At 40.9% G+C, this 22,901-nt stretch overlaps 1 protein-coding gene across 5 annotated transcripts in view; it reads right to left on the bottom strand.

Annotated features, from left to right (window-relative positions):
* The window catches only part of LOC136846470 (peroxisomal acyl-coenzyme A oxidase 3-like), a 282,208-nt gene that overhangs the window by 33,564 nt on the left and 225,743 nt on the right, over window positions 1–22,901 (bottom strand). For all 5 annotated transcript variants that reach the window (XM_067117271.1, XM_067117275.1, XM_067117272.1 and 2 more), the window contains 4 exons: window positions 22,636–22,758; window positions 21,101–21,221; window positions 10,907–11,137; window positions 9,104–9,270 (listed from right to left, as the gene is read on the bottom strand). In XM_067117271.1, the coding sequence (XP_066973372.1) occupies window positions 9,104–9,270; window positions 10,907–11,137; window positions 21,101–21,221; window positions 22,636–22,758 (642 nt within the window). The remainder of the gene's footprint in view (window positions 1–9,103; window positions 9,271–10,906; window positions 11,138–21,100; window positions 21,222–22,635; window positions 22,759–22,901) is intronic.

Genomic DNA, 22,901 nt, shown 5'->3' with positions numbered 1-22,901 from the left:
ATTTCTGTTAAAAGAAACATATCATATATTAAAAAAACTGAAATGGTGCATAAGAAAAAGATACAGACACTTAAATGGAAAAATGCATTATGGAGAACAAAACGGAAAAATGCATAATGGAGAAGAGAGGAGTTTTACCAAAACGCAAATGGGGTATTCCACATAATGTATGAAAAGATATAAGTGTTAATGAGTTATCTTACTCACATTCTGTGCCCGTAAAAACCGTTCCTCACTGTGGCTGTTGCTATACACTAACACAGCTCAAACAGCGAATCACACCAACTGCAAATCGAATTGAATAGTTATTGTATTGTTCCTCTCATAATATACCATTAGAGAGTGCACATATGCATACACTCACTTAATAACCCCTCTCCGGAAGCGTGACGATACTGTCAGGTTCACAATGCTTCCATCAATCTGTCACGTTGTCTCCCTGCATTTTGGCTATGATCAGAAGGCACAAATGAACACGTCAGATACCCGGTGTATCTAACTGCAGAAATACCAACATCAACATAACTGCCACTTGCACAGGATATACCTTTTCACAGGCCAGCACATAGTTCGCTAAAAGTCTTGATAAATATGTCCATTATATATTGCCATTATGTGGCAAGGGCATCTTTGTTGTTACTCATAATTTCCTTACGGAATTTATCAAATGCTGCAAACTGTGTATCCCTTTTTGGGAGGAGCTTGCATAATTAGACTGAGCATCCACAGCTGAACTGTAACTGCCTGTTACCCAGGGGGCAGAGGTCCTGGGTGAGTTGCTATACCCCTCCAAAAATGTGGTCATTTCAATTGGGGTTAGGTGGATCCTTGTATCCCTTTTGGGGGAATGATCCTGTTCAGTTTCTGAAAGCTGCATGGGGAACTGAATACCTTCTGGAAGGTTTCTCCCATAGTTAGCTGAAAGTTGTGTCTCTGATCCTTCTGGGTTCAGCAAGGTCATTTCGATAGCAATATCAACTTCATATTCTTTTGTAAGAAAATCACCTCCAAGTGAAGATTCCTCTATTTCCTCTGTAGGGTTAACCTGCGAGGTATTGGGTAATGATGTTACTGGGTTTTAGTCCAAACATAGATCTTCTGAGAAAGGGCTAAACATCTGCTGCCGGAATTCTGCCGTAAAGATATAATCTCCCCCTTCCTCACCCTAAGACCCATCGAGACAGCTTAAAACGAGCTGTTTCGTCCTTAAGACTTGCTGCCAATAGCACTCTACAAATTTTGCACATATCTGGCAACCAAGCAAATTTGGCTTGTTTTTTACAAGGACTATGCTCATGGCAGGTGGTAATGGGCCATACCCCGGGGGCAAAAAGCGAGCTGAGCAATTTGCTATGGAATACTTGAGCTAAGGGTCCTGCATAATGGTGGCCCTGTAGTGAAAAAACCAAGTTTTTATTAGAAACTAATTAGTATAAATTGTTTTTAATAAGGGACACTTTTGTAAATCCCTGTATCATTAGCATATTCCATCTTAAAGGTTAATTTGATTATTAGTGTGTAGCAGTAATACATTTTATAAAATACCTATGTTAACTTAAATCCTTTGAGGTTTAGGTTAATTTTGACACTGCATATGGCTGTATTACTTAAACTGTTAGTCCTTTTGCAATGACTATGTGAAATTTTAATTCTAAATTGTCATGCCATTCAGACTAATCTTCTATGAACTAATTTGTTTAGCTAACCCAAGCTACTGTTTTATATGGCTCAGGTTAATCCATCTAGTATAATCTACGTTAAGCTAAGCATAGAGGACTTCTTAGAGGGTTCTCACTTAACCAATTCTAGGCCACTTCTTATTTTAGGTTTATTTAAAACCTAAGGATATAAGCTATTACAAAAATAACCCCCTTATAGTATACCTTTTTCCTCCATTGTCCCAGATTTTGAAGGTTCTGAGCAAAGTCCTAACCTTCAAAGGAACAGCTAACTTAATAGCACCAAATTAGCCGAAAAGGCATTGGTTCTTATTACTTCAACAACGGGCAAAAAGATCAAATCCGCTATCGTCCGTTGTTCTATCCCAGAAAGTAGGAGGAAAAGTCGTTTACGCATCCTCCTTTCTGAGCTGAGACCTTCACGAATGGATTTTTTAAATATCTACCGTAAAAACTACTTGCCTAACATTGCTGGGTACCTAGTGCAAAAATTACAGACATCATCTATCTGGCAATACAAGTCTGTATGAAAGATATGGTTAGATTATATCCATACTGAGAGCCCATTCGAGATTTCTATAGAAGCACTTCTAAGTTTTCTTATACCATATAACTTTTTGAAGACAAAAATATTGCAGTTATCCAGCATAGAAGTTGTCACTTACTTTCTGCCGTCTTTCGCTCTACAAAGACCAGCTTCTGAAAGACTTCCAATTACTTGGTCCCTGAACAAGGTACTTAGACTTCTATCTACCCGTAAATTCAGCGGATCCAATACAACCTCAACTCACATGCTAGAAAAGGTGATCATCCTGATTGCATTAGCATCAGGAGCCCATATTAGTGAACTGGGCTCTCTTAGACAGGGACGATACATAATGCAAACTGCTGATAATCAATTATTACTGTCCCTTGGCCCATCATTCCTGGCCAAGAATGAGGATCCTTTAAGAAGGAAATCTCCTATTCTTATAAGAAAATGACATTTTTATAATAAAATAAAGTTTTATATATACTTCCCCAGTAATTATATAGCTATTAGTTTCTCTTAACTGGCAGTTTAAAATTTTGAAATTGCGGGTCACACTAGTTTGTTTTGATTATGGTGACGTGCCCCGCACACTTTCAGGTGTAAGAAGAGGTACAACATAGCAAAGATCATGTAATTACTGGGTAAGTATATATAAAACTTTATTTTATTATAAAAATGTCATTTTTATGTAAGTACCTTACCCAGTAATTACATAGCTGATACCCACATTGAATGGATGTGGGAAGTTGGACATATCTACCCCAAAACATTATTAATAGTAATGAGTTTGAGAATAGAAATTTGCTAACACTGAATCAATGTTGTTGAACCTTACCTGCTATGAGAGCTGCTACAGGCAGATACTGCCTCTGGTTGGCGCTCATCTTATCCAGTAGAGGCGAAGTGGTAAAGCCTTGAGGGCCTACTACTACAGAGGGTGCTTTGTAGTGATGGACTAATTTCCGAGGGCTAGCAAAGTACAACAAGATGCCCCTGCCCAGGGCTTAGTACCACACAAAATAAGCAGAGCAAATAGTCACCATAACCACCAAAAAACCAAATTAAAAACGCCAATACCCAACCATTGAAACCAGAAGACTGGAGGGTACTCCAAGTACGCAGTACTCCCAGACTCCCCAAAAAACTCAACACTCTAAGCAAGGCAAAGAGATTAAAGAAAGGACATTGCTTTCTACGTTTCCTCCCCAAACACCACGCCAGCCGCATAAAATGGACCCAAGGTGCTGTACTGAACATAAGTAGTTTCGATATCCCTAAGTAATGCGATACAAACACCAACTTGCACTTCCAAAACGTCGCTTGCACAACTGACTTGAGGGGTAAATTGCGCTTGAATGCCAAAGACGTAGCGACCGCTCTTATCTCATGGGCTTTTATCTTGCAAGAGGAGAGAGAGTCTTCGCTCATCATGGAATGTACTTCTGAAATCAAGTTCCTAAGATAGGATCCCAGGGCGTTCTTAGACAAGGGCCAAGAGGGATATTTCACACAATACCAAAGGTTCCTTGAAGTACCACGAATGTTCTTCATTCTGTGAAGATAAAACTCAAGGGCCCTTACTGGACAGAGAGTTCTTTCTTCTTCAGACAGTCCTACTATCTTGGACAAGCTCTTGATCATAAAAGAACGAGGCCATGGATTCGATGGTGATTCGTTCTTAGCTAAAAAGTCTAGGGAAAAAGAGCAAACTGCATTCCTGAGAAAATCCGATACTTCTGTCTAATGCATGGATTTCACTGGATCTTTTGGCAGTGGCCAAGGTGACCAGAAAAAGAGTTTTCCTGGTAAGATCCCTTAAAGAGATAGATTGCATAGGCTCAAAACATGAACTGGCCAGCCACTGAAGTACCACGCCTAGATTCCAGGACAGGAAAGGTTTTTCCTTAAGCTTTGCGGTATCAAAGGACTTAATAAAGTCGGACAAATCCCAGTTAGACGATAAGTCCATTCCTTTATGGCAGAAAACCAAGCTAAGCATAGCTCTGTAGCCTTTAATAGTAGAGGTGGAAAGTCCTTTAATGGGGTGAAGAAAGTCTGCTATTTCTGCTACTGAGGTATTAGAGGAGGGCACATTATTTCGTCTGTACCAAGACCTGAAGATGGACCATTTAGCCTGGTAGACATTATCTGACGACTGTCTTCTGCACTTCGCAATCGTGTCTGCAGCCGCTCTTGAAAAGCCCTTCTTTTGGAGCAGTCGCCTAACAGTTTGAATCCTGTTAAGGCCAGAGAAGACAGGTTTCGGCGGAACCATTGGAAGTGAGGTTGCCTGAGAAGTTGTTGCTTCTGTGGCAGCAGTCTCAGGAAGTCTGTAAGAGGTGCCAGCAGATCTGGGAAACACTCCTTTGCTGGCCAGAAGAGGGCTGTCAAAATCATGGACAGGTTTTGATGAGACCAGAATTTGTTGATGACTTGTCTCACTAAACTGAATGGGGGAAAGACATACAGGTCTTTGCCCAACCAGTCCTCCAACATTGCATCAGTTGCCCGTGCTAAGGGATCTGGTACTGGTGAGCAGAAGAGAAGAAGTCGGTGATTTCTGGAGGACACGAACAAATCTATCATGGGTTTCCCACAGAGCTTCCACAGATTCAGACAAGTGCACCCACCACCCAGTCTAGGAAGCTCATCACTTCGAAAACCTTAAAAATATTCTTAAGAAGGTGCACTAGTTCTGAAGCTGAAAATAGAATTTTGGCTGAGGAGAAAGCTGATCTCCTAGCCGAGTCGATAAGGCTGGAGAAGCCTTCCTGAGAGGAGGCAGAGACTCCCAGAGACAGGGAAGACACTTCTCCAGTTGCATAAAGCCTATAACTTGATCTGGACAACTTGGAAGGCAGGATACAAAAAACTGCTTTACCTTGCTTCCTCTTCTAAGAAAACCACCCTTCTATTTCATTCAGTGCCTTCTCCACTGAAGAGGAGAGAACCAATTTCAGTAACCTCAAAGAACCGACTGAGGGGGCTTCCATAAAGAAAGTCAAAGCAGGAGAGGAGGGAGTAGGTGGCGAAAAGAAGCTTGGAAAAGTCGCTAGCAGGAACCTCAACAATACAGAGTACACCAAAGAAGGAGCATCATGATCTGGAACAACCTCTTCTTCAGAAGAAACAGGAGAAAGTGATAAGTCCACTGTCATCTCAGCTGTAGGAGGAGCCTTCTGAAGCAGACTTAGAATATTATCCAGTTTGCTCTGAATCGGGTCAACTGAAGGAGGAACAATGTCCGAGACGACACTACAATGAAGTGGTGGAGGAGCCGGTGCCAATGGGCGCTCGGGGAGCACTGCAGAGACGGGAGCCAGTGACGAAACCTGATAGCGAATGGGCGCCAGTGGGTGCTCATTTGCAAACAGGAGCCTGGGCACTTCGACACTAGTTGCTGTCTGCTTGGGCGCTGATTGAAGGTGCTGGGTGCGCAACTCCTGATGAAGGGGTTCCTTTATTCAACGAAGAATGTCTACGTGCCACAAGGCGCTTTGGCACCAATTTACAACCGTCTCTGAAGAACCAAAGAGAATTGCTCCAGGCTATCCCAGTGACTGCATGAGGGTCGTGCTGAATCCTTGCCCTTCTTACAAGGAAAAGGAGAAAAAATCTCGAAATCCACTGCACGCCTTTTCAGCGGGAGTGACTTGTCCGCATAGCGCCGTGAGTGCCTGGGACTAAAATCTGTATGTAAGTGCTCCCATACAGTGAGCACTCACTTGAAGGCCTTTCCAATGGCCTTTGGTTGCAGTCTGAGATTTATCAACAGATTGAGCCGAGGGGGCAACTGCTTGGGGGCAGACCCCTTCGACCTCCCTTAGGCTACCAGTTTGACTCCTCCCAGGTGCTGGGAAGTATGTCAGGGACCTTGGCCTAGGAGAATCGGTGGGCCGAACAGCCACCTCCTCCAGTACCACTGCACTTGCACTTGGCGCCATGAGGTGTTGTGATTCATTCTTATCCATTAACACTTTCACCGATGACGCTAATTTAGCAGTCGATTGCACAATTAACTCAAATCTAGTGTCAATTTTCGAATCCAGACTGACGATGGTGTTGGGATCGGAAATGTGAGAGCCGGGTAAAGGAGAGGGTTGCACATGTGGAGGAGATAGAACAGGATCGGAAGAAATTACAGGTGCAACTGCATCCGACTTAGTGGATGAATCCTGACTAGCTAAAACTTTACTAGATTCCCTAGCAATAGCTTTCCTCTTCCTATCTCTAGCTAGTTTCTTCAGATGTGAATCTAAAGCCTTCCACTTCTTTAAATCCCAGTTGCTACATTCCTCACAACATAAATCCACTGAACATGTTTGTCCCCTACACCGAACACAAACAGTGTGAGAGTCATAAGATTCTTTAGTCAGTCTAGTATTGCAGCCTTTGCTACAATACCTAATACTAGAACTACTATTGTCACACATCCTGGAAAATTCTAAGACAAGTGCAAAAACGGGCAAAAAGTCGTAAACCAATGATCAAAACTCGCCTAACACTATCTAAATTGTGCCGAAAAGCTACGAAAATAAATACTTCACCAATCAAAGATAGAGCAAACAACCAGGAAAGTATAAATTTCAAAATTCAAGCTGCTGCCAGCCACAGTCCTTCAACCACAGCCGGCAGAAACAAATTGAAGTTCTTTGCTATGTTGTACCTCTTCTTACACCTGAAAGTGGGAGGACACATCGCCATAACCAAAACAAACTAGTGTGACCTGCAATTTCAAAATTAAGCTGCCGGTTAAAAGAAACTAATAGTTATATAATTACTGGTCAAGTTACTTATATAAAAACTCAATTTAGCAGACGAAACATTATGCCCAGTTCAAGCACTTAAGGTTTACCCAGAGGTCACAGCAAACATCCCAGAAGGTCCAATTTTCCTACACCCTACCACGAATAATTCACTCTCTCTACAAGGGCTACGAATAATTTTAGTGTTTCTCATTAAAAAGGCAAACCCATACTCCTTTCCTAGGTCACAATATTAGGAAAGTAAGTATGTCGTTGGCCTTCTTCAGAAATGTCTCTTTCGAAGAAGTCTCTGAATGTACAGGGTGGTCATACGAGACAGTATTCTTAAAACATTACTGCCATGAGCTCGAACAAATTTGGCTACACTCTGTATCAGTAGGTGGCATGGTTAGTCCTGACCCTATAGGCACTATAGTGGATACCCAACATACTTGAGTAAGTAACTACAGAACTTCACCCTAAAAATGTAATTTCATGTTTTTTGTCACCAAAACCCAAAAGGTAGAATAAATAATGGGGCTTGAAACTTGTGGTTTGATCTCAGACCAGAAATGTTTTAGTTTTTTTCTTTGGGTTGTTGGGGTTAAAATTTTGAGAGCTTAATCCTTTTGTCACCTGTCAATTTCTTTGTAAAGCTCCTTGAGAACGAAAGAGTGACTACACTATCAAAAAACAGGTTTTAACGTAGGAAAAACCTATATTTGGTGGTCGCTGTTGAGTCATCAAAACACCTTCCACTTTCCTGATGAGAAGGCACAGGATTTGGGCAAGGGATCATCCTGCATTGACCAACAGAGTTAATGGCTTCTGGTCTTTTACCGACCTAGTCGTAAACAAGATGGCGGACGCGCATGCGCAATAGTCACTTCTACTTCTTGCAGGTTTTGTCATTGGAAAACTGGGTTCAGCTTTGCTGAAGATAAGAGAAAATGCCCTCTTATCTATGAGCCAATTATACTCTATCATGTGTCATGGTGTTTTTCATTACGACACAATACCCGGCTACAAGACCAGGCTAAAAGATATTTCTTTAATATTAGTCTAGTCACCATGGAGGGCTGGCACACCATGGAGGGGTAACTCCTTGAGGACTCAACAGCGACCACCAAAACCTGTTTTTTAATTACTGGAAAGGTCACATCTGCACAGATACTCTTCTACTTTTGAGAGTGATAGAAAAATTGAAAAGTTAATTGTTTATATTTTGAAAATAAGTACTTTCTACTAAAATTTTACAATATTTTTTTTGAAGGACTAAACAAGGTTGTTTTACCATATTAATTCAATTAATTTCAAGTAATATAAGAGAAGCAGGCATTTGAAATTTTTCATTATTCTCTTTTATTTAAACTCTTGAAAACTGAACAGGTCTCAGTAAGGGTTTTGGTCTACAATTCGTGTTTATGGCATCCTTAAGTTCTGGTGTAAATATCATAGCCATATCCCAATATATATCTTCCTTCTTAAATTGGAACACTGAGGTAACCAAGAACAGACCTTTCTTGTCAAAAATACAACAAATCACACATTAACAAAATCATTTTTACAATCAAAAGTCCCTTTTCTTATGAATGTAAGCATAATAACTGAGGTATGTTTCTCTTACCAATCCAGGCAAAATTTATATCTAGCATCATCACCATTCAAGTTATTAGACTACTGAGGTTGCTAGAGTGATATAACATTATGAAATAGTTTAATGAGACCACTTAATCAAATTCTATAGTACAGTAATAAGTTCATCTAAAGGATATGTTCTCAAATGAGATGAGGAAAACAGAACAATGTAAAGAAGCTGGGCAGCTAAGTAGGAAGAGAACAAAGGGAACGGATGAAGAGTACAAGGCACAAAGCAATGCAGCTGAAGGTTTAGAGAGATGGTGAAATGAACCTTATTACCATCTCTAAATTAGTTTCAATAGTTTTAAAATAATTCTGGATTATGTAACAAGGGTGCAGATTCAAAGTAAACCACAATTAGCCTTAACCTCATACCAAGAAAAATCCTAAATAATGGCAATCTAAAAATGTTGTTGTGCATACTGCAATTTTAAATAGTGAAGGAGAATATCTGTAAGAAATTTATTCAAAATAACATATAATACTGCATGGATTTTCATACTCACAATGACATAGGCTAATGAAAGTGTGCGTGCAAGATAAATCTGGGAGTTGTTCTTGGCCATGAAAGTATCAAATCCAGCATCAATCTGTGCCGTAAGTTCACATGTAGTCCTTTCACAAAGCCAGCACACAAGCCACCTCATGGCTTCCTTACATACACTTACAATTTCTGTGGTAAACAAATACATTTTTAACATAATACAATTGTCAATATAACTAAAGAAAATTGACCTATGCCATTTATCTGTCAGTGTTGGGCCCATTTGTTTGTTTTCTCAAGTACTTGGAATACTGAAGTGTAAAATGGATTTTATTATTGTAAAAATTTATACCAAGGAGCTTAGAACATTTATTTGCAAATTCTGTTTCCAAAGCTATACATGTAAAATTGTCAAACATGACATTCAAACTGTGAACTTTAATAAAATAAATGCATGAAAATATAAATTTTCACAATAAAATTTATTTGGATACTTACCTAGATCGGCATGGAAATATAAGCTATCTAACAATAGGAGAGATTAATCCTAAATAATTACTTACTAATGTGCTTGGGTTAAGTCACTCTTTTCATGCATACCTCAATGCAGAATACACAGTGGCATTTAAAGGATGTAAAAACCACCTATTCATATACAAATCACACAATACAGTATTAGAAAAATGGGAATACAGTCACCACCCTACTTACGAACACTCACGTCATGAAAATTCAAAGATACGAACAGACATGGTCACTCTACTTAAAACGGCGTTCAGAGCACTTCCCTTTGCCACCCATAATTTCAAATTTTGTTCTACACTCTTATTCTGCCTAGTAATAATTTTTGCAAAGAGCAGACGAACACGAGAAAGAAAAAGAACCTATTCCTTTAACCCCTTCCCTGATTATCCTTAGTATTCCCATGATTAACTGTGCCAAGTCATAAGAATACTCATTCATACTCGTAAAATATTCTTTTCTTCCCGATTTAACTCGTTTTTTGATGAATTCCCATTTTATTTTCTATATTTCCCCTCCCTATAGGAAACATTTAGTATGTATTTTTGTTAATAAATGGCGGTGTGCATTGTTTACTTTGTGAACTTCCAATGTCAGATGCTGTTCCTGCAAAGTTCTCTGGAATTTCATAACTTTCAAAGCATGGAAAACATACTAAACTTTGAATGTTGCATGAATCTAAATTCTATTTTTTTTTTTTACCTTTCTAACATTCAAAGTAATTCTTTAAAATACTTTATGATTTAAAAATACAGGCGGTCCCCGGTTTACGACGGGGGTTCCGTTCTTGCGCCGCGTCGTAACCCGAAAATCGTCGTAAGCCGGAATTTCGTCGAAAATCGTCAAAAATCATAAGAAAACCTTACTTTTAATGCTCTGGGTGCATTGAAAACGATGTAAACTGCATTACTATTGAGTTTTACATCAAAAAAACCTTCAAATTATGATTATTCTGCCATTTTGGGGCCATATTTCTTCCGTCGGATCGGCGTGACGACGCGTCGTAACCCCGAACATGCGTCGTAAGCCAAAATAATTTCTGATGAATATATTTGAAAAGCGTCGTAACCTCGGAACGTCGTAAGCCGGAACCGTCATAAACCGGGGACTGCCTGTACAGTGAAAATAGTGTAATCTATGACTCCCAAATTAACTCAGGAATGTAAACATCAACAAAAATTATGCACTACACAAACAAAAAAACAAACTTACAAACAATTCAAAATACAAATGGCCATCTGGAACATAACTAATTTGAAAGTTGGGTAGTGACTGTATACACCATAAAAGAATGGATAAGTACCTTGATCTGTCGATGACCTACTAAAGGGTGATCCATTCCATGTCTGCTGCATAAGTTTATCACCACAATCCAAGTAATCAATGGTACCCATAGGGTATTTTGCTGACATGTCTGATCGTTTACCCCAAACAGAAATTAACCAGTTGCTAGTTTGCTGGAGCAAGACGTTATTATCACCTTCATAGGTACAGTTGGCATCATTATCATTACGTAGGTCACCAAACCCAGCACCTGTTTATACAAAGAATAAAATATATTGAAAATGACATACACAACTATTATTGTACAACTCTATGTTACTTCTATGTAATTTTACAATAGAATTTGCTGTTCCCTGTAACCATAACTTTATAAAGAATGGGTAAATATCAAATTCCAGTAATACATGATTTCCAAGGAAGTTATAATATTTCCAGAAACTTCCCTTCTCAAAATTTATAAGCTAAGATTTCATTCCAAATTAAAAATATATAAAAATTTCATTTATAACAATGTTTTAAAATAGTATGCCAGATGATTAATTTTAATGATGTATACACAAAGAAGGTATGGATAATGTTAGAATGGGCTTTCTGGTTTAAGATGACAACTTCATCTAAAATAGTCAGGTTATACAACTTGGGAAAACAGTATAGCAACCAATAAGCTCACACTGGGGAAATGATGGTTCAATATATGTGATGCTTATTTATTTAGTATCTTCAGGTATTAGGTTGGCCAAGGCATCAGGTTGCCCCTTGAGATACTACTAATAGCGAGAATAGAGTCCATTCTAAAACTAGCCAGTGCAGTCTGTTAATGGTTCCCTCTGTGTATGCAGACATTTTTTATGCTTACACTTCTTGCAATTTTTTAACTGTCCTTTCTTGATGTGCAGAAGAGACTCACCAACCTGGTAGGCATCTCTTCTAGGAAAAAGCCACTCCGAAATAAACCACTGTTCTCCAATTATGGACAGTGCCATAGCCTTTGTACTGGGGTCTTCCACTTTCATGGATTGGAGTTCCCTTGCTTGGGGGTACACTCAAGCACACTTTTCTGCCAGTTCCCTCTTCCTCTTGTTTTTCAAATGGTGTACAGGGCATGGTTAGTAGAAGGGCCAAGATGCCTGTGGTTTTGCAAGAGGATGCCTTACCCTTATCATTTTCTTTTTCTTTGTCTTTACCCATAAATTCAATTTCAGAACCACCACTGCTGTCCTTTCACTGGCAAATCTGGAGATATATTTGTCCTTGCTGGTTGTGCTGACTCTTCCCAGTCAACCAGTTGCATCTTCCGATAGTTTTCTTTATGGGCATAGGCTTTTCAATATTCATTTTAAATGTACGCATACTGTATATTATTCCTGTCATTGTTTTAGTTGAGTTTGTAAATATTCATTTATGCTTGTGTTACATGTTGTCACTTCTTTCTGGCAATAGTAAACTTAATCCTGGTCCACAGAATTGATCACAGAAATGCTTTACTTTACATAGCAATGTCTGTGGATTACATAAGAATAAGAAGGACTAGGATGTTGCCGGTATTAATTTTGACGTCCTCTTATGTTTTGAAATTCTTGTCGCTGATTCGTGACATATTTCAGAACTGTTGATTTCAGGGTTTAAAAAGTCCATTTTACTCAAGCGTAATGCCATTCCAAGGGCCTGTGGAATGACTGTATATTATAGAGGGTCTCTCTGCATCTAACAGGCCACTGTATGAGTGTGGATGTCATGAAACATGTGAATAAAGTCTGTGGGAGACTAATAAATCTTAAAGTTTTTGCTACCAATAAGAACCCATATTTGGATGACTATTTAAGGCTGCTTGCTTGCCAAAATGGCAGCAGTTCAGGAAGCTGACTTCAAGGCTTGTTTCAATTTTGCTGGTGATTACAATGCTTATCACACTGAATGGCTGAGCTCAGTTACTGCAACAGATAGTTATGGTCTTGCTACTCTAGATTTCTCCACTATTTCTGGTTGTAAGCAGTTAATAAATGAACCCACACACCAATCTGGCAACCACCTTGACCTTGTATTCACAGATGTTACAGGGATCACATCTTGTGGAGTAGGTGTACTGGTGGGTTCATCTATCAGTTTGATTAAGGTTAATAATGTGGAGATGGATCAGGTTATTCCCAATGTTAGTTTTTCAAGAAAGGTATACTTGAAATCCCAGGTCAATTGGGATGATATTCACTGTGACCTACCAATATTACAGTTTGGGTTTCGTAAATGTCTTGGTACTTGAGATGCACTTGTCAGTATCTACTGTCTTGCAGAATGTTCTTGATAAGGGTTCAGAGGGATGCATGGTTGGTTTAGATTTTAGTGCAGCCTTAGACCGTGTGAATCACGGAGCATTTAACTACACGTCAAGATTATTGGGAATTGGTATTTTTTTTTTATTATTTTCAATGAATTTTTAATAGGCAGAACCCAAGTCTGTGTTGATGGCCAGCAGTAGCTTTATTTATGACATTTCAGGTAATCCATAAAGTAGTGTTCTTGGACCATTGCTACTTATTAACTATAGTAATCACATGTGGCAAGATCTGGAGAACAAACTGACTGCATGCACAGATGATCCTAATCTTCTAGCTGTTCCTTATCTGTGCCTGACGTCTGTGGTTGCAGAATTCCTAAACAGAGATCTGGCACATATCCAGGAGTGGAGTAGGCTTTGGGGAATGAAGCTTCACCCTTCAAAAACTCAAGTACGGTAGTTAGTCAATCCAGAACACTTTGGCCTTTGGCTCTTGAAGATTTTAGGCAAACTTTTCATAAGAAATTAATTTTTTAGAAGCATATATATTCAATATTGCTTCCTCTCTTTCTCTGAAAGTTGGTATCTTGCAGAAATATTTTCCAATGTTTCGTGATGAAGCTATTATACCCAAGTAATTAACTCTTTTCTTCTTTCTTGTTGGAGTACCATTCTCCAGCATGGTCTTCGGGTGCTGACTCTTTTAAACTCTTGGATATAATAACATCATCAGTCAAGTTTATTTTGCCAACTCTTAACACTGACACGTGGCATAGATTTAAAATGAGTTCACTATGCTTATTAAATAAAATATACTACTACAACAAACATCCTCTGCACAATTTACATGACATAGATGTTTTTGCTCGCAACATTTGGCAGGCTGCTGCTGCAAACAGTGTCATTCTCTAATGACATAAACCTCATAGGTTTATAGTCAGTTGACTCTGTCCAAAAGGGTTTTCAGATGAATATTTAAAGAAAGAAAGCAAGGACAAACTAGTTTCTCTTAATAAATTCACACTTAAATACAGTTACTAAAGCCCATGGTGAGACCACTTAGTTAAACATGAAAACTAAGTCACATTTTGATTCCCAAGGGGTTGCCTGAAGGATGTGTTGTCACATGAAAGCTAAAAATTGGAAAAAAGTGGAAAAAAGTCCAGTTAAAGAAATTGTACAGCTAAGGCAAGAGAGATTGATATGAACAAAAGAAAAGTAAAAGTCTGCAAGCAATGCAACTGGGGCCACGGGGATGTGGCAAAGAACTTTTAGCATAAACTACTGTGTGTCACATAAGGAACACAGCAAGTGTTTCCTGTTACAAGGCCACTGCTATAACCTGCGGTCCAGCATACGCAAAAAAGTTACAGGTTTCTCCTAAATCAAATTTCCTTACAATTGTGACAGATTTTCAACATGAAACTAACACACTACTAAAGTTAATACAAAACATGAAAAACCAGGATATACAATCATGTTACATTTCATATATTCAGTATATATGGAGCAATATTTCAAATATAAAACAGCAATAAGGCTGCTCTAGAAGCAAGAACCTCTGCTGCCATACAGCAAGCTTGATCTATAACACCAATCTACAAAACAAAAAGGGAATGGCATGGAGGGCAAATCAAACTTGTTGACTCATGAGTTCACTAATTTCTCAAGTTAACAGCATACTCTATACAATGTAGTGCCCGGAGATGAAGGGGCCGAAAGGGAGAAGAAAGTTGGATAGCTGAAGAGAAAGAACTTCAATAAGGAGGCGTAAGCTGATGTTGGTTGATCCTTCTCTACACCTTCTTCCATGGACAAGATCGAAGAAGCTAAGTCCTTTTGTTCTTGCACTGTAGTTGAAGGCTTCTTTAAAAGGCTCAAGATGTTATTGAGACGACGATAAATCGGTTCCAGAGAGGAATCTTGCGCCACTGGAATGCTGACACTAGTTAAAACTGGCTGAGTTGAGATGTTACATGCTTGTCAGGATGTGGCACCAAACGAGGTGGCAAGTGCGGCAACTGAGTCCGGGACTTCACAGGAGACGTATGACGATCGGGCACCAAACGATGGTTGGAGTTCTCAGCTCGGACAGTGCGCTCACCTCCACTCAGGTGCTCAAAATCCACCGGCCCAATGTACGTCACTAGGGATTCTACTGCTATCAAATGTTCAAAATGCACCATAGTGTCAACAACTGGCCACTTGACGCCAGCCGAGCACCTGGCGCCAGACGAGTGATCAACCACAATGCTGTCTGCCCTCACCATGTGCTCAGCCATAACTGAAGGCACCCCTACCGGGCACTCGGCTGACACTGCCAAATCAGAGCTCTTCTTAGACAAATGTTGCGGTATAAAAAACTCTGGAGATATTGGGGCGTCTTCTTGGTCCCAGAAGCTACATTAGAAGGTTCAGGACTCCGAACCAGATCTCTGGAACGCCTACAACGGAGAGGAGGAACACGCTCAGGAGCTGCCGATCTTTTCAATGGTCTGGAAATGTCAGAAAAGCACCGAGTGCGCCTCCTATCCACGCTGGAATCAGAACCACTCGACGATAAAGCGTGCACATCCACTCGGACACCTTTCCACTGGCCGTCCGGCAAGTCCTGGGAACGGTCAACAGGCTTGGTTGAGGGAGCAACTACCTGTGGGCAAACCCCACTGACCTCCCTTGGATGTTCGGTTTACCTCCTCCCAGGTTTAGGGGAGTTTGACAAGGACCTAGGTCTAGGAGAGTCGGTGGGACAAGTAGTCACTACCTCCACTGACACGACATTTGCACTAACACTTGGTCCATTAATATCTTAACGGAAGTGGCTAATTGGGTTATGGTACCTACTATAACACCAAATTTCTTATCTACTTGGGCTTCAAGGCTGGCTACGGTGGGCTCAGAAGGTAGGGAGCGAAGTAAAGGAGTTACAGTACAAGTAAAGATAGAGGACTTGGAATAGGGGAAAAAAGCTGTCATAGGCATTGAAAGGACAGACACCTCTTGAGAATGCTGCAAACTAACCTCGGCTTTAGCAGCCGCCTTGCCCTCTCTGTCTCTTTGAAGTCTTACTAAATGAGAATTTAAAGTCTTCCATTTCCCCTGATCCCACTCCTTATACTCATCACAATTAATGTCAGAAGAACAATTTTACCCTCTACAAGAGGTGCAGGTAGTATGAGTTAATGAGGTAGTATCAGTTAATGAGCAGCAGAAATGAACTGAATACCTGAACCGGTTGTACCTATTCTTCCCGAAAGTGGACGGGGTCTTTACCTACACCAAAACAATACGAGCGCTACCGTGAAATTTTTTAAAAACTTAAGCTGCCACGAAAAGTAGGAACTAATACCAATGTAATTACTTGGTAAGTTACTTATATAAAAACTAATGGTTAGGCTGATGGTTGCTGGTGACCTGGGTCGGCTCAGACCCTTCCATTGCGCACACCAGTCTGTCTGCAGCTACGCTCTGCTCCACAGATGGGAAAGATCAGGACCATGCAGGGTGGTATGTGGAGGGTAAAACTATACATGTTAAAACGTAGGTTCAAATGTTAGGAAAAATACGAATTACATTAGAATTTTATATTTGTTCCGACATGAATATGAACCTATGCTTTCATACATGGAGCCTCACTCAAAGGTGGGAGGCTGATCTCTCATAAGGTCACCAGGTAGGTGTGTCCCTACGAGGCACCTGCAAGGGAAGGCGAAAGGATTGCCCTGTTAAGGACCTCCTCCTGTACTGTATTGAACTTCAGTTCACCATCATGCAGGAAGTGAGGAGGTGTCATCTAAGCACTCATCAATCCCTAAATGACAAACCTGAGGTCCTCCTCCTCCCTGAGCGAAGCTCCCTGAGGGCTTGACGCTCCTTTATCACCTGCTGGGTCCTAACTGGGCTCAAGGTGAAGGTGTCCAAGGACTTGTGCACCAGGTCCTTGAGATAGAAGGAAGTGAAGGCTGACTGTCTCTTCCAGATCCCTACTCTCAGAACCTGGAGGACCAAAAGATTCTTCTTGAATGCTACTGATGGTCCTATCCCCCCTAATGTTGTATGCCTTAATTCTAGACTGATCTGGTATGCCCTGATGATGATGTCCCTCAGACAAAAAAAGATGGGATTCATCAAGATCTCCCTTTTCCCACACCCCAAACTGATAAAGTTTCCAACAGGTTAACCTGTGGGGGGGGGTTACATTTGAAATGGGTTTTCAAGAACCTAAATAAGAACTGTAGCATTTTGTCTTTGTCACCCACCTACAAAGCCTTTCAAAGAGGGGGAAGAAAAACCTTTCAACTGCCAGGCCGGTGTCGATAGGTTCTGGGTCTTCGCCACAAATTTTGGTACAAAAGTTAGCCTGGGGGAAGACCTCCCCTGGGTGTGTGAGACGATACATGAGGGGCGTGAAGCTCCCCTACTCTCTTGGTTGAGGCCAAGGCTAGGAGGAACACAATCTTGAGGGTCAAGTCACAGTCCAATGCCATCTTGAAGGGCTCGTAAGTCATCTATCTCAGGCTGGCTAGAACCTTGGTCACATCCCACCCTGGGGAGCTTCAACTCCCGTGGGGCACACTTCTTTTCAAAATGTTTAACCATGGCTGACAGTTCCCAAGAAGCTGAAAGGTCTATCCCCTGAGGTCTGAACACTTGAGTGAGGGCAGCTCTGTACCTCTTGATCTCAGTCACAGCTAGAGCCTTCCCTTGACACTGGAAGATGAGAAAGTCCGCCACTTCCTTTACAGTTGCCTTGAGTGGATTAAGACCTTTCCCACAATATCAGTGATGGAAGACCTTCCATTTTCCCTGGTACACTCCGATAGACAATGGTCTGAAGAGGTTGAAGATGGTACTTGCAACTTTCTCCAAAAAATCTCTCTTTCTGAGGAGTTACTTGATAGACTCCAACCATGAAGCTGAAGTGAGGTTACAGCCTGGTGGTACCACCTGTTATGTTCTTGCCTCAATAATGTAGGAGTGGGGGGAAGTTCCCTTGGAACATCCACTAACAGGTGAAGTAGGTCTGTGTACCACTCTGCTTGGGGCCACCTTGGAGCTACAAGTGTCATTCCCAGCCCTCAGGACATAAAAGGTCTGTTGATGACCTTCCAGAGTGAGTTGAACAGGGGGAAGGCTTATACATCCATACTGTCCCAAGGGTGCTGAAAGGCACCCTGCAGAGTGGCCCTTTGGACAGGGACTGGAAAACAATAGTGGTGTTCCCTGCTGTGGCAAAGACGACTAACGTCTGCCCCTCCCAAAGCCTCAGCAATTTGTTCACAATGCCCTGTTCTAGGGACCAGTCTGTACCTGCTATTTGTTCTGCACTACTTAAGTGGTCTTCCATGATGTTTTTCTTGCCTGGGATGTACCTGGCTGATAGTACCAGTCCCTGGGTCTCTGACCACCTGTGCAACTTCACTAGTTTCTGCTGGAAGTGTTGGAATGCCAGTTTCTGCTGGAAATGTTGGAGTGCCAGCCAGACTGCTTGCAACTCCAAAAGGTTGATATGTTCCTCACTCTCTGTGGGTCCCCACATCCTTGAAATGCACTGTCCATTCAGATGAGCACCCAACTCCTTTCGGGATTCATCTATGAACACCAGCATCTCCAGTGGGGGTTGGCTGAGTGGTAACCCCTGCAGGTGGTTCTCAGGATCTCTCCACAACCACCATTCCTCTGTAACCCCGGCTGTAATCTTGACTGGCTGCAATGGGGATTCTTGTTCCTTCCTCCAGATCATTTCCAGCTGGCACTGGAGGGATCTGATGTGGGCTTTCCCCCTTGGGACTAATTTTTCCCGGGAGAAAAGGAGGCCAATCATGATCAGCCATCATCCTGCTCATTGCTGGGTCAAAGAGAGGAATGGCTTTGATACCCCAACTGGGTTGGCGATCCTCACATTTGATGGAAACACCCTCCCTACTGTGGTGTCGATCCTCATCCCTAGGTATTTGATGGTCTGCTTTGGGAAGAGGTCTGACTTGGGTAAATTCACAACCACCACCATGTCCTTGCCAAAAGGCAGGACCTGGTCCCTGTGGAGTTACGCTTTGACAATTGAGGATGCTAGGATCACACAGTCATCAAAGCATCTTTGCAGTCTTATTCCTTTGGTGTGCACCCACAGCAAGACTAGCTGGAACACTCGGTTAAAGACTTGGGGCACTGCAACCAGTCCAAAGCAAAGTGTCCTGGGGAGTAGTCTACTCCCCAGGAGGCAAATCTCAGGAACTTCCTGGATGTCTCATGGATAGGGATGTGCAGGCCAGCATCCTACAGGTCTATGGACAGACAAGTCTATGACAGGATACATGCCCCGTGACTAAGGAGTACCCTTGGGTGGTTGCCCAGAAGATCCCACCGGGGAGGTCTCTGGTTACATTTGTTGCTGCTCTGCCTCACAGCATAAGGATCAGGGAGGCGGGGAGTGGAGCAGGATGAGGGCCTGTTCTGAGATTTTCTGCAGTCCTGGTAGGGTCTACTCCCTGAGCGGAGTGTGGGCTGCCCACTAGCAGGAACTTTAGAGGTGCTGAAGGGCAGTCTGTAACAACTACCTCAGAGTTCATGATTAAAACAAGGGCTGTGAACAATGGCTGACACAAACAATAAAGAAAATAAAATCAATGAATATATTTACAAAACCAACGAACACAGTTTGTTTTCAAAGCTATTAACCATCTTTTAACACTACAGGAAGGTAAGGGGGATAACTATGTGAAGCAGACATGCACTGATGGATTAGTCCTGCCATAGATATGATGTTACCTGGTGTTGAACTGGCAACTGTGCTCTCCTGCCAAGAGGAACAGTAATAAGGAGAAGTCCATCTGGACTTCTTCCTATGCCGTGGCCTTCCCTTCTTCCTACACCAAGAAAGAGAGCCAAGAGACATGAGGAGGAAGATGATGAAAAGTAGAAGACAATGACAAGGGGGGAAGAAGAATGACAAGAATGCTTCTTCTGTTTGCTACCTTGTCTGGCTTCTTAAGTGACTTGTCCACTGGTAGGAGAGAAGTCACAATATCAGTTTGCTCAACTACTGTACTGTACATGCCACTGGGGAACTATCTGTAATAAACAGAGAAGACATTGACTGCAGAAGCAGTACATGGTTGGTTAATCTTCCTTCCTGTAGGGGAGTCCAGGAATGCAGTAAGTGAAGGACTTCCTGTAATATTCAAAGTCGACTTTTTCAAAGGTTGTCAAAAGGGATAATTCTCTAGCTTTCTTATCTTCAGATGAGGGAGGAATGGGTTTGTTACGGGTGATGCATCCCCCCTATGGGGTATAAGCCAAGGGAAGGAGAAAGACGAATGGTAACCGGAGGGAAGAAGGTTCTAGAAAGATCTGGAGTAATTTCTGGTGGTGTGATACCTTCTGAAGAACCCCAACAAAACTTCATCTCCTTCTTCTTCATGTAGTATAAAACGTACATGGGTCTAGTAATATGGGAGTCATGAAGCAACTACGTGGCTGCCCATGACCTTCATACCAGTGTTGGTCTTGTTTATTATCCATAACTGAAATAAACAGAGCCAAAAAAAGCAAAACGTAATCACAATGCATAGGCCACTGTGTGATTACATTTTGCTTCTTTTGGAAGGTACAAGGTAACAGGACAAAGATATTAAGGTACTCGTTCAAGATTTAACTACCACACAAGGAAGAGACAGCAGAAACATCCTCTCTATGGCAGGATGAAGAAAGAATAATGGTGAGCATGGGTAACCCCTCCCCCCGCTATATCCACCAATTTAACTACCTTGTTTACCAAGAATCAATGACTGTTCAGCTCCGGCTGAAGTATCTTCCATATGTGAAAGGTGATGGTTGTACAGGTATTCCAGTAGGAGCAAACAAATTTTTGGGTGAAGCCTAAATGAAAGCACTGCAAAACCCTACCTTGAGTGACAAAAAGAAAATATATATATATCTTACACTTTAAGTATCCATGACCACCGCAAGCCTCTCTGCACTCTTGTATGCAGTCTCTAGCAAGCCATCCAGATAATGGCTTACCTGCTGATGATAAGCCATGTACTTCTTGCCCATACAGTGCCTTTAGAAAGAGAGACAGACAGAAACATGAACACAACATATTTCAATAGAAAGCAGTACAAAATGATACAATAAACAAAGTATTTTATGATTTAATCTGATGCTTAAAAACAACACCACAATCTTAACTCTTTCAATGATCATCAGGGGGGACTGACTGACTGACTGATTTAATGTTTTCCAGCCTCAGGACTACTAAGGTCACTGATGTTGATATCATTTGTTAAGAATGACAAAATCTAAATAAAACTTTAGGACATGATAAATAGATTACAGACACCACCCTACTTACAAACGAGTTACATTCCGGATGGCAGATTGTATGCTGAATTGTTTGTAAATTGGTTACTGTACTCTTCATGCCTATTTAAGTACAGTATGATATAAAATCAATACAGTAAACAACTTCTTTCCCAAGGACTTTAGCTAAAATTTACTGGCCATTCTCATCTTGGGCCTCAGAGAGAAGGATTCTCCTGAGGTCCCTAAGACTGGGCATTCAATTATCAAATGTTTGACAGTCAAAGGGCCCAGGCAGTCATTTCAGTATGGCTGATTTCCATTTACTATAAAAACTTGTGTGTGAGGCAAATATGCCCTATCCTTAGAAGGTAAAAACTATTTTCTGTATAAAAGCACTTTTTTTCATAACAGTAACACCATTACTTTACCTAGCTTAGAAATCATGATTATCTTTGATTCTGCCAAAATTGATTAGTAATCTTATGTTATTTCAGTCAAATAAAGACATATTAACTTCTTTCCTGTATGTTTCATTAACCAAAGAAAACAGACCATGATGATGGATCCGAGGTGTGTACTGTAGTCTGACAAAACATTACACAAAATTGGTAAAATACATCAACATGAACATCTTTACACATAAGTCTTTTGGCCATAAAAGCAGGCCTGGTGACGGAAGGTAAATGCAGCCTTTGCCAACTATGTCTCTGCTTTTACTTTTCTTTTCAGTTTCGCCACCTACTTACATAAAGGATGACACCAGGGTAGTGAAGGTAAAATCAGTGAAAGTCTTGAACCACCACTGGGTCATAAGTCCTGGTTCCCATATGTTTTACAACATTTTTGTTAATCTTGCCCCTTTATTTTTGTATTTTTCTCAGTACAGTTTTTGCTTTCTTACCAGTATCTTTAATTATATAATTCTTGGCGATCATGGTGTTTGTATTTTTCTTTCAAGAGGGAGCTTTATTTCCAAGTCTCAGATGGTTTTAACCAACAGATGTGACAAGCAATACTTCCAAATAAAATATTGGTGGTAACAAACATAAAGTGTCACTGGAGTTTCCCTTAAAACTACCAACAAATTTAGACTGCCCAAACTACTTTACAGTACACTGTTTTAAGATAGCCCATTAAAAGTGCATTAAAAAACTTGAGAGTTTCACACTTACCAGTCTATCTTTGTCAGATGAATTAAGCATCTCAATTCGAAAATTAGCGAACAGTCTGTTAAAAGCTTTTGCAAAGTTGTCCAGTGCATAAACAGCAGCCAGGTAAGGAAATAATCTCCATTGCTAAAAGAATAGGGGAAAAAATTATACTCAAAAAAATGCATATTTTAAAATTAAAACAATACTTTTTTGCATACAAACCCATTACTTGTAACCTGACTATTTCATGTAAACAAAATCATCCCAAATACTTCAGTCTCTTAAAA

The sequence above is a fragment of the Macrobrachium rosenbergii genome, chromosome 15 (assembly GCF_040412425.1).
Source record: "Macrobrachium rosenbergii isolate ZJJX-2024 chromosome 15, ASM4041242v1, whole genome shotgun sequence".
NCBI classification, from domain to species: Eukaryota; Metazoa; Arthropoda; class Malacostraca; order Decapoda; family Palaemonidae; genus Macrobrachium; species Macrobrachium rosenbergii.
The sequence above is the reverse complement of the archived record's forward strand: the minus strand, read 5'-3'. Positions and strand labels throughout refer to the sequence as shown.